General features: G+C 58.2%; 1 protein-coding gene across 1 annotated transcript in view; it reads left to right on the top strand.

Moving 5' to 3' along the window:
- Positions 1-13,820, top strand: part of ITPR3 (inositol 1,4,5-trisphosphate receptor type 3) — a 42,659-nt gene that overhangs the window by 19,450 nt on the left and 9,389 nt on the right. The window contains exons 11-43 of the mRNA XM_033009490.2: positions 403-545; positions 700-799; positions 1,084-1,244; positions 1,950-2,091; positions 2,329-2,490; positions 2,644-2,816; positions 2,955-3,074; positions 3,237-3,419; positions 3,504-3,755; positions 4,040-4,184; positions 4,351-4,498; positions 4,807-5,003; positions 5,157-5,286; positions 5,596-5,653; positions 5,863-6,028; positions 6,193-6,357; positions 6,546-6,614; positions 7,056-7,181; positions 7,356-7,478; positions 7,667-7,867; positions 8,238-8,489; positions 8,580-8,705; positions 8,996-9,121; positions 9,237-9,357; positions 10,113-10,297; positions 10,434-10,582; positions 10,764-10,872; positions 11,026-11,116; positions 11,358-11,527; positions 12,213-12,387; positions 12,470-12,654; positions 13,001-13,201; positions 13,626-13,736. Coding sequence (XP_032865381.2) covers positions 403-545; positions 700-799; positions 1,084-1,244; positions 1,950-2,091; positions 2,329-2,490; positions 2,644-2,816; positions 2,955-3,074; positions 3,237-3,419; positions 3,504-3,755; positions 4,040-4,184; positions 4,351-4,498; positions 4,807-5,003; positions 5,157-5,286; positions 5,596-5,653; positions 5,863-6,028; positions 6,193-6,357; positions 6,546-6,614; positions 7,056-7,181; positions 7,356-7,478; positions 7,667-7,867; positions 8,238-8,489; positions 8,580-8,705; positions 8,996-9,121; positions 9,237-9,357; positions 10,113-10,297; positions 10,434-10,582; positions 10,764-10,872; positions 11,026-11,116; positions 11,358-11,527; positions 12,213-12,387; positions 12,470-12,654; positions 13,001-13,201; positions 13,626-13,736 — 4,965 coding nt within the window. The remainder of the gene's footprint in view (positions 1-402; positions 546-699; positions 800-1,083; positions 1,245-1,949; positions 2,092-2,328; positions 2,491-2,643; positions 2,817-2,954; positions 3,075-3,236; positions 3,420-3,503; positions 3,756-4,039; positions 4,185-4,350; positions 4,499-4,806; positions 5,004-5,156; positions 5,287-5,595; positions 5,654-5,862; positions 6,029-6,192; positions 6,358-6,545; positions 6,615-7,055; positions 7,182-7,355; positions 7,479-7,666; positions 7,868-8,237; positions 8,490-8,579; positions 8,706-8,995; positions 9,122-9,236; positions 9,358-10,112; positions 10,298-10,433; positions 10,583-10,763; positions 10,873-11,025; positions 11,117-11,357; positions 11,528-12,212; positions 12,388-12,469; positions 12,655-13,000; positions 13,202-13,625; positions 13,737-13,820) is intronic.

Here is a 13,820-nt window from a genome sequence, read left to right as displayed (position 1 = left end):
ATCCCCGCGCCCCGCACTGTAGAGTAGCAACCCCTATGTCCTGCTTGCGAGAGGACGCTGCTGAAATCCGTTGGAGGGATCCCAGCGCATGTTGGATCCCCAGGCGACGGGGAAGTGCTGTAGAAGAGAGATTTGGACTCACCGCGGGTTTTTTTTTTCTCTTTGCTGTTGGTGAGATTTGGAGAAGGGGTGGCCTCGTAGCTCAGGTGCATCGCGCTGCGCTTGTGCTCTTGCAGCCCCTCGTGGGTCTCTGCGCTGCGAGGCTCAGCCCGGCGTCCGAGCGAAAGCTTCTGCTCTGAGCGTTGCCGCTGCGTGTCTCCTCCGGTGCCGTGTGTGCAGGGAGGCCGGGGCCAGCGGGGCGGCCACCCTGCACCAGGCTCAAAGCCATTTTCCCCGGTGCAGGGGGGCAGCAGCCGCGCCAGCCGCAGGAACACGGGGGAGAAGATCAAGTACCGGCTGGTGGCCGTGCCCCATGGCAATGACATCGCCTCCCTCTTCGAGCTGGACCCTACCACGCTGCAAAAGACAGACTCCTTCGTCCCACGGTACGTGAGCATGCGTTGCCGTGGAGGGATTGAAATAAAGGAGGGAGGCTGAATTTTGGCAATTTTGGGGGCTTTGCCAGGCGCTGGGGGGGAAGCGGGGGGTGCTGGTGTGTCTGTGCGGGGATCGCTCACCGGGACACCGTGCCGTTTGCAGGAACTCCTACGTGAGGCTGCGCCACCTCTGCACCAACACCTGGATCCAGAGCACCAACGTGCCCATTGACATCGATGAGGAGAGGCCCATTCGCCTCATGGTATGGCCCCACTCCTTCCTCCCATGCGTGGATTTATCCCCTGTGCCCCAATAGCTCTTAGCATGCTCCTTCCCACCCAGCACCCAGGCTTTACCCAGGGACTGAAATACCCCAGTGATCCATGTGGGTGGCTGAACACCAGCCTAGAGCCCATCCCAGTAACCTGGAGCCCACCCCGGTCCTTACAATGGGGATGAATGACTTCACCCAAGTTGGTGGCAGATGGTGGGGACGTGCTTGGCATTGCCCTCTCTGTGTGATGCTGCTACCCCGTTGCTTCCCAGCTGGGCACGTGCCCCACCAAAGAAGACAAAGAAGCTTTCGCCATCGTCTCCGTGCCTGTGTCCGAGATCCGGGACCTGGACTTTGCTAACGACGCCAGCTCGATGCTGGCCAATGTGGTGGAGAAGATGAACGAAGGTTTTCTCAGCCAGAACGACCGGAGGTAAAAAGTCATTTCCCTTGGGGGATGGGGCCATACCAGGCTCCTCCAAGGGTTCTCCAGCATCGCTGCAGGATGGGGCCCCTGCCTGGGTCTTGGTGCCAGCGCTGTCTTGCTTTCCTGCCCGCAACCCAAATCCACGCCTGCTTCTCCCAGGAGTCTGGCGAGGAAACCAGATAACACCGCAGCCTTGCTCTGGCCCCTCCTTTGCTGCTAGAAAAATATCTGAGGGGCTGAGAGATGGCCCCACGATAGGGGCAGCTGGGTTAGTCACGGTATTATTTTTAGGTGGGTGGGTTCTTGGTGCTTCCTGAGCAAACACAGATCCCTGTGGGACAGAGTGAGCCAATTCCGCCCTGCCAGCCCGCCCCGCGTGGGTCCCGCGAAGGTGACGAAGGGGGCAGAGGCGTTAAATGAAAAATCCCTGGCGTGAATCATGAGCAAAGACCCCCGACTTTTACCCTGACACATATAGTTTCCTTACGAGCCCTAGGGGCTGTAAAACCTCATGCTTCAGGGCAGCCGTTAATCTCTAGCAGGGAGGGGAGGATTGGCCAGCAGTTTCCCTGGCAGACTTTTGAACCCTGAACGTGGGCTCTTTGGTCCTCCCAAAATGTGCCAGCATCCTTGCAGGGAGCCGAGTCTGGATGGACTGCGTGGGGTGGGTGAGCAGCCCCCACAGCCCACGTGCACCGTGCCCCTTTGCAGGTTTGTGATCCAGCTGCTGGAGGACTTGGTGTTTTTCGTCAGCGACGTCCCCAACAATGGCCAGAACGTGCTGGACATCGTGGTGACCAAGCCCAACCGGGAGCGGCAGAAGTTGATGCGGGAGCAGAACATCCTGAAGCAGGCAAGTGTCCGTGGGACCCTGCATCTGAGCAAGGCTGAGGACCTGCAGAGATGTCCTGCGCTGCCCAGGGCCACGCTGGAGTCCTTGGAAACCCCCATGGAGGAGGTGGAGCTGGTCTCCAGCTCATGCCTCACTGGTGCACCAAGCCCTCCTGGCAAGCACGGCTGGTGTCCAGCCATACATGGGGGTGATGGTGTGGAGGGGGACACAGCACTTACCATCTCTGCTTTTGGGCAGATCTTTGGCATCCTGAAAGCCCCCTTCAAGGACAAGGGCGGGGAAGGGCCCCTGGTGCGGTTGGAAGAGCTGTCGGACCAGAAAAATGCTCCCTACCAGTACATGTTTCGGCTGTGCTACCGCGTGCTCCGGCACTCCCAGGAGGACTATCGCAAGAACCAGGTGCATGGGAGGGGGGGTGGCGGGGGGAGCCCCCATCATGCCACATGTTGTAAAGCCCTGGGGGGGGCTGCCAAGGTCTCGGTGGGGGCAAGGTGGCATCGCCAGACTCCAAAACCCAGCCCCATGCGCTCACCACCACTCTGCCCGCTCCAGGAGCACATTGCCAAGCAGTTCGGCATGATGCAGTCCCAGATCGGCTACGACATCCTGGCCGAGGACACCATCACGGCCCTGCTGCACAACAACCGCAAGCTGCTGGAGAAGCACATCACGAAGACGGAGGTGGAGACCTTCGTCAGCCTGGTGCGCAAGAACCGCGAGCCACGGTGCGTGTCCGGAAAGGCCCCGTCCCAAAGGGCTTTGTGCTGCGTGACGGGTGGGGTGTGCCTCGACCAGAGGTGGAGAGAGCCCCCGTGGACCCCCCCCCCCCCCCCCTTTCACAGCGAGCTGTCTCTGCTCTGTAGGTTTTTGGACTACCTCTCAGACCTGTGTGTGTCCAACCACATTGCCATCCCCGTCACCCAGGAGTTGATCTGCAAATGTGTGCTGGACCCGAAGAACAGCGACATCCTTATCAAAACGGAGTGAGTAGCCAAGGGGAGAGGTTTTCCATGTTCAGGGTTTGGTGCCTGGCCCTGCCTCCCACCAGCTCCCACAGCACCCAGGTGAAACCCCTGTCACGCCTCGAGGTGCAGCCACTCTCAGTCCACAGGAGCATCTCCAATTTTATCCCTTTTCTGTCCTAGGCTGAGACCGGTGAAGGAGATGTCCCAGACCCACGAGTACCTGAGCATCGAGTACTCGGAGGAGGAGGTCTGGCTCACCTGGACGGACAAGAACAATGACCACCACGAGAAAAGCATCCGGCAGCTGGCGCAGGAGGCTCGGGCTGGCAATGCCCATGACGAGAATGTCCTCAGCTACTACAGGTGATGGTCCCAGAGCATCTTCTCCTCGGGTGAGGGTGTAAGGGTTGCATGGTCTCACTCCCTCTCCCCCTCATCCCTGGGCAGGTACCAGCTGAAGCTCTTTGCCCGCATGTGCCTGGATCGCCAGTACTTGGCCATCAAGGAGATCTCCCAGCAGCTGGGTGTGGACCTGATCTTCCTCTGCATGGCAGATGAGATGCTACCCTTCGATCTCCGGGCATCCTTCTGCCACCTCATGTTGCACGTGCACGTGGACAGGGACCCCCAGGAGCTGGTGATGCCTGTGAAGTTTGCACGGCTCTGGACCGAGATCCCCACAGCCATCACGATCAAAGAGTGAGACACGCTGGGGCTTGCAATGACTTTGAGGAACAGAGCAGGAGGTGGGATGGCAGATGCCGTACAGTGTAGGGACTGGCTTGGATTTAGCAGGGACTGGGAGAGGGGAACTTGTGGAGTGACCTCGGTAGGTCTTAGCTGTCAGAAGGAAGTGGGCTCGTGAGTCATGAGCATCACTTCTGGCTGTGGTGGCTCAGCGGCTGCCTGGACAGTGCTCCTTCCAGGCTGGGTGCAGGGACACTCGCTGCCATCCAGCTCGTCCCCACCATCTCCCCTCGCAGCTACGACTCCAACCTCAATGTCTCGCGCGATGACAAGAAGAACAAGTTTGCCAGCACCATGGAGTTCGTGGAGGACTACCTCAACAACGTGGTGAGCGAGGCGGTGCCCTTTGCCAACGAGGAGAAGAACAAGCTCACCTTCGAGGTGCGAGTCGTGCCGGTGTCACTGGCACGTTACAGGATGCAACATGGTTTGGCCATGACTGCCTCTGCAACGCGGGTGGCCGTGCTGGCATCCCTCTCCCCTGTGTTTGCTTCTCCTGCTCAGCCCCGAGCACAGAGAGGTCTGGAGTTGCCTTGTCCTTCCCCAGGTCGTCAGCCTTGCCCACAACCTCATCTACTTCGGCTTCTACAGCTTCAGCGAGCTGCTGCGCCTGACACGGACACTGCTGGGCATCATTGACTGCGTCCAAAACCCCCAGCTGATGATGCAGGCAGTCTACAATGATGAGGTGACGGGTGAGTCCCTGCTCCATTACCAGGCATGGTCCTGCAGGAAGGTTTTTTCTATGGTCTGCCCAGTGCTTTCCAGTTTTGGTTGCAAGAAACAAGCCACAGGTTTGCTGACGTGGAAGCTTTGGCTGGGTCTGCACTGGGAGACAGGAGGTATCAAGCCCTTGGCTATGCCAGAGAAACGGCCAGTCCCTCCTACTTGTTCTCTGATTAATACCTACAGCATGTTCTAGACTGAGAGGGTCCTTTTGTTGGTCCTCTGCCACCTCCCTTTCCATCTGCATTAACTCTGCCCGCTGTGGCTGCCTCTGTAGGGAAGAACGTGCGGAGGTCAATCCAGGGTGTTGGGCAGATGATGTCCACCATGGTGCTGAGCAGGAAGCAGTCCATCTTCAGCCCCCCGAGCCTTAGTACCGGGTCTGCCCCAGAGCAAGTGGACAGAGGGAGGAGCATTGAGAATGAAAACATTGTGGTGATGGAGACCAAGCTGAAGATCCTGGAGATCTTGCAGGTTGGAGCTGGTGGGGAGGGAGAAGCATCGTGGAGCTGTGGGTGGGACCCATGGGATGGAGTGATCCGGGGCAGACATGGTTTTCTGATGCAGAGACACAGCTGGCATGAAGAGGGCACTCACTTTTGCTTTCTTCTTCTTTGCTGCTGCCAGTTCATCCTGAATGTGCGGCTGGACTACAGGATTTCCTACCTGCTTTCTGTCTTCAAGAAGGAGTTTGTGGAAGTCTACCCCATGCAGGACAGTGCGGCCGATGGGACAGCTCCAGCCTTTGACTCCACAAGTAACTCTTCCACTTTGCTCCTGGTACACCTTCAACTCAGCAAACCCCACAGGCTGGGGGACACGCAGGTGGCGGCGGTGAGAGCTCCAGCAGCTCTCTGCCTGCCGCTGCTGCTGGCAGGGAGCGTGGCGGGGACTGGAGTTTGTGAAGATGGCATGAGGTGTCCTGTGCCCATACTCGGAGCAGGGGCCAGGGAGCTGGGCTGGTTCCTGCAGGGTTTCTGCCAACGCTCAGGGATCACGTTGGTCATCATGTTGGCATCAGGATCACGTTGGCCACCCCGTTCATCTCCCTTTCCTCTCCCTTCAGCTGCAGCCATGAACCTGGACCGGATCGGCGAGCACGCAGAAGCCATGTTCGGTGTGGGGTGAGTTCCTGCCCTCTCCGGTGCATAGTTAGTCTGGCCATAGGGCTCTTCCTCTCCTGTCCATACTGCCGAGGCTGAAAGCTGCAGGTGATGAGGAAGATGAGGCTCTAAAGGCTAAAGCAGCTGTCCCCATCAGACCTGAGGGGTGACTGAGTGCACGCAACCTCCCACGTGGCTGCTAACGCCAAGTGCTTTCATCCCGGCTTCAGGAAGACGAGCAGCATGTTAGAGGTGGATGACGAGGGAGGGAGGATGTTTCTGAGGGTGCTGATCCACCTGACAATGCACGACTACCCGCCGCTCATCTCCGGCTCCCTGCAGCTCCTCTTCAAGCACTTCAGCCAGAGGCAGGAGGTCTTGCACACCTTCAAACAGGTAACCCTGGTGGGATGCTGCTCTGGAGCATCTCTAAGCCCACGCTTGGCTGTGGGTGCAGGGCGTGGGATGGATCCTGGCCCTTTTCCTTGGGAGGGAGTTCTGGGAGAGGAGGGGAATGGGGTTCATGCCCAATCCGGAGACCCCTGGGAATATCGCTTCAGGTTCAGCTCCTGATCTCAGCCCAGGATGTCGAGAACTACAAGGTGATCAAGTCAGAACTGGACAAACTCCGCACCATGGTGGAGAAATCAGAGCTCTGGGTGGACAAGAAGGGCAGCAGCAAAGGGGACAGCACAGTGGATGGGAACAAGAAGGAGAAGAAAGAGGTGAGAGCCCTGAGCAAGACCCTGGGAACTGGGGTGGGAGAGGAGGGCAGAGGTACAGCTCACTTTAATCTAAAACCTGACACCTCTTGATGCACCATGCGCCCTTCTCCCTGGAAAAGGAGCATCAGGAAGGGTCTTGCGGGGTGGAGAGCTGCAGTGGGCCCCTGATGCTGTCTCTCCCCTTGCAGCATGCTGCTGATGAAGAGGTCATTGCTCCTGGAGAGAAGAGCAGTGAGAACTATCAGATAGTCAAGGGGGTAAGTGAGACTGAATCCTGTCCCCAGGGCTCTTCCTGGAGGCATGGCCAACGACATCTGCCTGGCATGGGTGCAACAGCAAGAAAGGAAAGGGTGAAATCATGAGGAGGATTTCCAAGCCCTCCAGTGGTTCAATAGAAATGAGCTGGCTTGTTCCTGCTCAGCACAAGGAGGAGCCCTGTTATGTCCCCAGGGCTCTCGAGTGGGCCTTGCACTGGGGGGACTGGAGGGGAGAGGGTGACAGGTACGAGGGCTCTCTGTGTGGCACTGCAAGGAGGATTTCTGAGTGACGTGCCGAGATTTGTGAGCAATGTGCAAAGTTGGGCATGCAGGGAGCACCTGGGCTTGCAGAGGGCACATCTGGATTGCAAGCAAGCCCCCAGCACTGGTGACCATCCTTCCAGGCTCAGTTCCCCTCTGCCATGGTCCTTCTCTCCCCAGATCCTGGAACGGCTGAATAAGATGTGCGGGGTCGGAGAGCAAGTGCGCAAGAAGCAGCAGCGCCTTCTGAAGAACATGGATGCCCACAAAGTGATGCTGGATCTGCTGCAGATCCCTTATGAGAAGGTGGGTGGGCAGAAATTGGCTGGTCCTGAAGTGCCCAAGGCAAGAGGTGGGGGATGCGAGGACCCCCCTGCACAGCTGGGTCCTGCAGTGGGGTAGGGCAGGAGGGGCAGCAGCCTGCTGCTGCTCTCCATCCCTCTCCAACTCCGGGTATTTCTCTTCACTGTCCTTCCTCAGGGTGATGCCAAGATGATGGAGATCCTGAAATTCACCCACCAGTTCCTGCAGAAGTTTTGTGCTGGAAATCAGGAAAACCAGGCTCTGCTGCACAAACACCTCAACCTGTTCCTGACCCCAGGGGTAAGGAGAGGGGACCAAAGGGTGGTCACAGGCAGCAGCCCAGGGAGAGACTTCAGTACCGCTCCTGGGGCAGAGAACAAGAGATACAAAAGCCAGGAGAAGACCCCAGGAGGGGAAGGAACAGGGCAGGAGGGGGGAAGCTCTTCCTCACAGTCGCCCGGCCTCATTCCTCTCCTCTGGTCTCACAGCTCCTGGAGGCTGAGACAATGCAGCACATCTTCCTCAACAACTACCAGCTCTGCTCAGAGATCAACGAGACGGTGCCACAGCACTTCATCCACTGCGTGGCCACCCACGGCCGCCACGTGCAGTACCTCGACTTCCTGCACACCATCATCAAGGCCGAGGGCAAGTACGTCAAGAAGTGCCAGGACATGATCATGACCGAGGTGAGCACCTCTCCCCCCAGCCTGTGGGGCGTGAGCGTGGGGTGTAGCAGGGCATGGCTCCTGGGAGGTGCACAGTTGGCTTCTTCCTTGAGGAAGAGCTTTCCTGGCCATGCTGGCTTCTCCCTAAAGTAGGAAGCATCTCCAGGAGCTTCATGCAAGGTCCAAGAGCCAGTAGCCATTTTGGAGTCCCACAAGCTGTGATTTTTTGATTACACTTGCAAATGCCTGGTTTTCCCTGTAAATGCACAGCCCTTTCACCCTTCACCGGCTGCTGCCTCTCATCGCCCCACTGCAGAGGACACCGTTTTCTGCCTTGCGAGGTTTCTGACTCTCCTTCTCTGGAGTGGTGACCACTGACCCTTCCCTGCAGCTCACCAACGCCGGGGACGATGTGGTGGTTTTCTACAACGACAAGGCTTCACTGGCCACACTTCTGGAGATGATGACAGCGGCCAGGGATGGGGTGGAGGAGAACAGCCCACTGATGTACCACATCTCCCTGGTGGACCTGCTGGCTGCCTGCGCCGAGGGCAAGAACGTCTACACAGAGATCAAGTGCACGTCCCTGCTGCCTTTGGAGGATGTGGTGCGGGTGGTGACGCATGAGGATTGCATCACGGAGGTACGGGGTCCCCAGCGAGGAGGGTGCCAGTGGCTGTGCATGGATTGCCTTCTCCTGACGGTGCCTGTGCCCCCACCCTCTCCCCAACAGGTAAAGATGGCCTACGTGAACTTCGTCAACCACTGCTACGTGGACACGGAGGTGGAGATGAAGGAGATCTACACCAGCAACCACATCTGGACTCTCTTTGAGAACTTCACCCTGGACATGGCCCAGGTGTGTGGGGAGTGTTGGGTGGGAGGGACACAGCAGCAATGGCTGCTGTATCGAATGGGGACAGGTTGGTGTCACTGAGGCTCCCTCGAAGCCTGGGGAGCCAGACATGGGATGTGGGCAACCATGGGGACTTGTGTAGCTGCTGCACTAGGGGCTGGGGAACAGTCAGGGCTGTCTGGAGCAGACCCAGGAGCTGTGTCACTGGCCACATCCTTCAGCTCAGCAGCATCTGATCAGGATGCATGCTCACCTCGCCCTGGTGCCATCAGCTTCCTCCTTTCCCCTCACAGATGTGCAAGAAGCGAGAGAAACGCTTGCCAGACCCTACGCTGGAGAAGTACGTCCTGACAGTGGTGCTGGACACCATCAATGCTTTCTTCAGCTCCCCCTTCTCAGAGAACAGCACCTCGCTGCAGGTAATAAGGTTCTGCGTGGACGTGGCTGTTGGAGGAAAGCAGCTCATCGCGCCCCCCCAAAACAAGGCCTGGACCCACCTTGCACTGATAGACACCTGCCTGTTCTGTCCTTCAGACCCACCAGACCATTGTGGTGCAGCTTCTCCAGTCCACCATGAGGCTGCTGGAGTGTCCCTGGCTGCAGCAGCAGCACAAGAGCTCGGTGGAAGCCTGCATCCGCACACTGGCCATGGTCGGTAAGGAGCCACGCCGGGGTGATGCTCCCTTCTTCCCCACCGACCAGGAGGATTCAGCCACCCTTGGCTGCCACTGCTCCAGCAGCGAGCAAGAGCCATCGTCCCTGCTACGGGCCTTGGCAGGGTGCCCCAGCGAGAGGCTGCTGGCTGGGAATGGGGAAGTTTTGGCTCTGGGATGTGCTTTTTTTGAGCTACATCTTCGGGTGTGACCAGGGTGGCGTGGGGATGAGCGAAGCCTGGGCTTGGTTGGGAAATCCCTGGTGTGTCCCAGCTGGTGAAGGGCCTGGAAGCAAAGCCAGCGTTTATGGTGGTTTTCTCTCGCCAGTACTTTGCCCTCAATCTGCTTGTGGCTGCCTGACTCAGGACAAGGGTTGTTAGCACTGAGTCACTGTGTGGAAAGGATTGCTCGGTGGTTAGACACTGGGTGGGGATTTCCCTTTGTAATTTGGGGCAGGGTGCTTACAACATCTCTGTGCCGGGCTTTCCCAACCAAAAACTTGAGGTGGTGCCTCTTTCCATCCTACATGGGGCTGGGAGGGGGGCTGTGGGCAATGTTGTGCTGCAGCGGAGAGGGATGAATGGAAATACTCCACCCCTCACCATCCTGGAGGATTTTACGCTCGTATTTAACCCAAATCTCTGCTGCAAATGAAGAGCTGGTGAAGGGGTGCCCAGCCCACGGCAGTGTGGTAGGACCCAGGCGATGGGGTGGGCTGGGTCGTGGCTGTCCCCAACCCTGACTCTGTGTCCTGCAGCCAAGAGCCGCTCCATCGCACTGCCCATGGACCTGGACGCCCACGTCAGCTCCCTGCTCAACAGCAGCTCCACCAGCACCGTGCAGAGGAACACGTCCAGCTACAAGACGGCCACACGGACCTTCCCCCGCGTCTCCACCACCCCCAACCAGTGGGACTACAAGAACATCATAGAGAAGCTGCAGGTATGGGGCAGGGAAGCAGCGGTGGCATGGATCAGTGCGTGACAGCCAGAAGGTGCTGGCGTTGCAGGGGTCCCTCTCCCGTGCTCGTGTCTCTTAGGCATGCATTGGCCCTAAAGGTGTGTGCTCTGACTTGTAGGACATCATCAACGCCCTTGAGGACCGCTTGAAACCACTGGTGGAAGCTGAGCTGTCTGTCCTGGTGGATGTCCTCCACCGGCCAGAGCTGCTTTTTATGGAGGGGACAGAGGCGTTTCAGCGATGCGAGAGTGGAGGTTTCCTGTCCAAGTGAGGACATTTTGCAATTGGCCAGGGGTTCCTGGGAGTGCTGGGATGGGCTGGTGACCTTCATCCTTTGTGGGTTGTGCATCCCAGTGTGTACCTGCAGCCTGGAGGGATGGTGGGGGACGGTTCCTTCAGGGACCCCCTTGTCCCTCTCGGCTGTGTGACAGTGGCTCTGCTGTGCCAGGCTGGTGCAACACACCAAGGACCTCATGGAGACGGAGGAGAAGCTGTGCATCAAGGTGCTGAGGACATTGCAGCAGATGCTGGTGAAGAGGAACAAATACGGCGAGAGGGTGAGCACCATGGTCCCATGGCACGTCCCCAGCTCTGCTCCTCGTTCGTGCTGGCAGGGCCCTCCCTGCTGCAGCCCAGGGGTGCTCAGCCTCGTTCCGCTCTAGAGCTGGCCCTGGCGTTGGGAGATTCATGACGTTTATTTGTCTTGGCAGGGCAACCTGCTGCGGAAAATGCTCCTGAACAATTACCTGCAGAACAAGAAGTCCAGCTCCAAAGGGGAAATCGTGGATGCTGCTGGGGGAGGTGAGTGCCCCTCTCCTGCGCCTTCCTTGTCTCTCCGTGCTGCTCACACACACCTTGAATTTCTGGCTCCCGAGCCTCGATGGAATCAGGTCTGGAGCTGGTTGCCATACTCCCACCTCCATGGGAGTAAAGGATCTGGGGAGGTGAAGGGATGGGACTCAGATTCCCCTAGCAGTGATTTAGCTGTGCTCATTCTCCTGCACCACCACAGTATCACATCCATCCGTGTCCTATCATGCAGGCCAAGACCAGGACTGGTCTGCTATCGCTGCTGTCCAGTGCCGGCTGGACCGAGAAGGGGCCACCAAGCTGGTGGCTGACCTCATCATGAACACCAAGAATGAGAAGATCTTCCAAGAGAGCATCCTGCTCGCCATCCGGCTGCTGGACGGAGGCAACACCGAGATCCAGGTGCTGAGCCCTGGCTGTGTGGTGGGCACCAGTCGGAGGGGGATTGGGCAGCCATGGTTTGATGTGTGCAGTGTAACCGCCCCAGCCCTTGGAGGACGTGGGTGCAGTCCTGGGCTGGCCCTTGGGCAGCAGGCTTTGCCAGAATACCGTTTGGTTGCATGTGTTTGCTGGCCATCCGGAGGAGGAACTGCAGAAATCTGTCTGGTTTTGAGTTTTCCAGCTCCATGGCTGGATCGAGCTCGAGGGCTGGATGCTGCAAAAGGAGCAGGTTGTTGCAGGTTGTTTCTGGAGCAATGCTGATGCCCTCTGCCGGGTATTGCTAAAATGGCTCAGGGCTGCAGCTCTTGGGTGGTAACTCATGGGTTATCCTGAATCTTTTATCACAGGAAAGCTGAGAAATTGTATGTGCAAATAACAGTAGGGTTCTAGGCCTGGAGCTGTTGTAATTGCTGCTTGCTCTGTCCTTAACGCTGCTCAGGGTAAAGGAGAGCGGTGGCAGGGGACGATCCATCCCTGTAAATCCAAGAGGACTGTGATGTCTGGGGATGCTGCATGGAAATAAACCTGCTCACCAGCTTATCTCAGACAAGGTCTTGAGTGCTGGAGGCTACCAAATCGGAGGGGCAGGCAGGGACAGTTCGGACCCCATGGTGGAGACCTGAATGACTGTCCTCCCTCCTCCCAGAAATCCTTTTACAACCTCATGACGAGTGACAAGAAGTCTGAGAAATTCTTCAAAGTTTTGCATGACCGGATGAAGAAGGCGCAGCAGGAGACCAAGTCTACGGTGTCTGTGAACATGAGTGACATCGGGAACAAGCCTCGTGAGGACAAAGACGAACCTGACCCCGGCACCAAAGGTACAGGGCCCTGTCCCTTTGGTAGAGCCAATGTCTGTCTCGTTGGATAGCCCGATGCTAACGAGGTTGGATTGCCCTCTAGGACAAGGAGACACCTTCCTGATGCCTGGCACCCCCTCCCGATACCCGATGGCCATAGGGCTGCGCAAGGGCCACGACACTGGGGAGCAGGGCCAGAACAATGAAATGGGGGTGACGGTCCTGATCATGGAGCCCATTCTGCGATTCCTGCAACTGCTCTGCGAGAACCACAACCGGGACCTGCAGGTTGGTGATGGGGGCTGGGTGTCAGGACAGAGGCCGTGGGACTGAGGTGTGGGAAGGCTGGGCTCTGCCCCAGTACGATCCAAAAAGCCATTTCACCAGCCGCTCCGTGCCTCGGTTTCCCCATCTGCAAATGCACCTGCCCTTCTGGATAACTTTTGGTGCTGTGGAAAGAGCTGTTCGTGGCATGACTGTGTGCTGCTCTCGGAGGTCTGTACCTTACAGGGGTGGCCCCAGCCCAATTCTCCATCGAGCTGCAGCTGGAGGCGGTGTCAGGAGGGGGATCAGGGCTGACTCCCCCATCAGAGCGATGCCGCTCAGCCCCGTAACTGCAGGCTTTGCTCGACAGAACTTCCTCCGGTGCCAGAACAACAAGACGAACTACAACCTGGTGTGCGAGACGCTGCAGTTCCTCGACATCATGTGCGGCAGCACCACGGGGGGGCTGGGGCTGCTGGGCCTCTACATCAACGAGTACAACGTGGCCCTCATCACCCAGACCCTGGAGACCCTGACCGAGTACTGCCAAGGGCCCTGCCACGAGAACCAGGTCTGTGGGTATCCCTGCAGGTCTGGGTCCTTCCTGGCATGCCTGGGGCGTTTCACTGCGGATCAGGGCTGCCCAAGGGAGGATTTGGAGAGGGGGGGGGGGGGGGGGGGGGGGGATGCGTGGGAAATCAGCAGGGACAGGGCCAGATTTTGGTTTCAGGGTGTGAACAGGAGCAGAATGTGGGCAGCAGAGGATGCCAGGGATGCTGCTTGGCTAGATAATGCAGTGGTGCAAATAGGGGTTAAATAATATAGTGGTGCAAATTGTGTCCAATCCAAGGAGACAGGGGGTCTGGGGCTCCTGGGGTAGTCAGGCAGGGTCAGTGCTGTAGGCAGGGCACTTTTTTGGTCCTGGGCTGTGTTGGGGGGTGAAGCTGGGAGGACTGGCAGCATCCATGGGATAAGACAGTGCATTGCTCCCCCAGAGCTGCATCGTGACCCACGAATCCAACGGGATCGACATCATCACAGCCCTCATCCTTAACGATATCAGCCCCCTCTGCAAGTACCGGATGGACCTGGTCCTGCAGCTGAAGGTAGGCAGAGCCTCGGGCTGGGATGGTGGGCACGTGGGTGTGTGTCACTGCGTGGGCTTGCTGGCATGGCCAGGGGGTGAGGTG

Source organism: Tyto alba, unplaced genomic scaffold, assembly GCF_018691265.1.
Source record: "Tyto alba isolate M040663 unplaced genomic scaffold, T.alba_DEE_v4.0 Super-Scaffold_30, whole genome shotgun sequence".
NCBI classification, from domain to species: domain Eukaryota; kingdom Metazoa; phylum Chordata; class Aves; order Strigiformes; family Tytonidae; genus Tyto; species Tyto alba.
The sequence above is the reverse complement of the archived record's forward strand: the minus strand, read 5'-3'. Positions and strand labels throughout refer to the sequence as shown.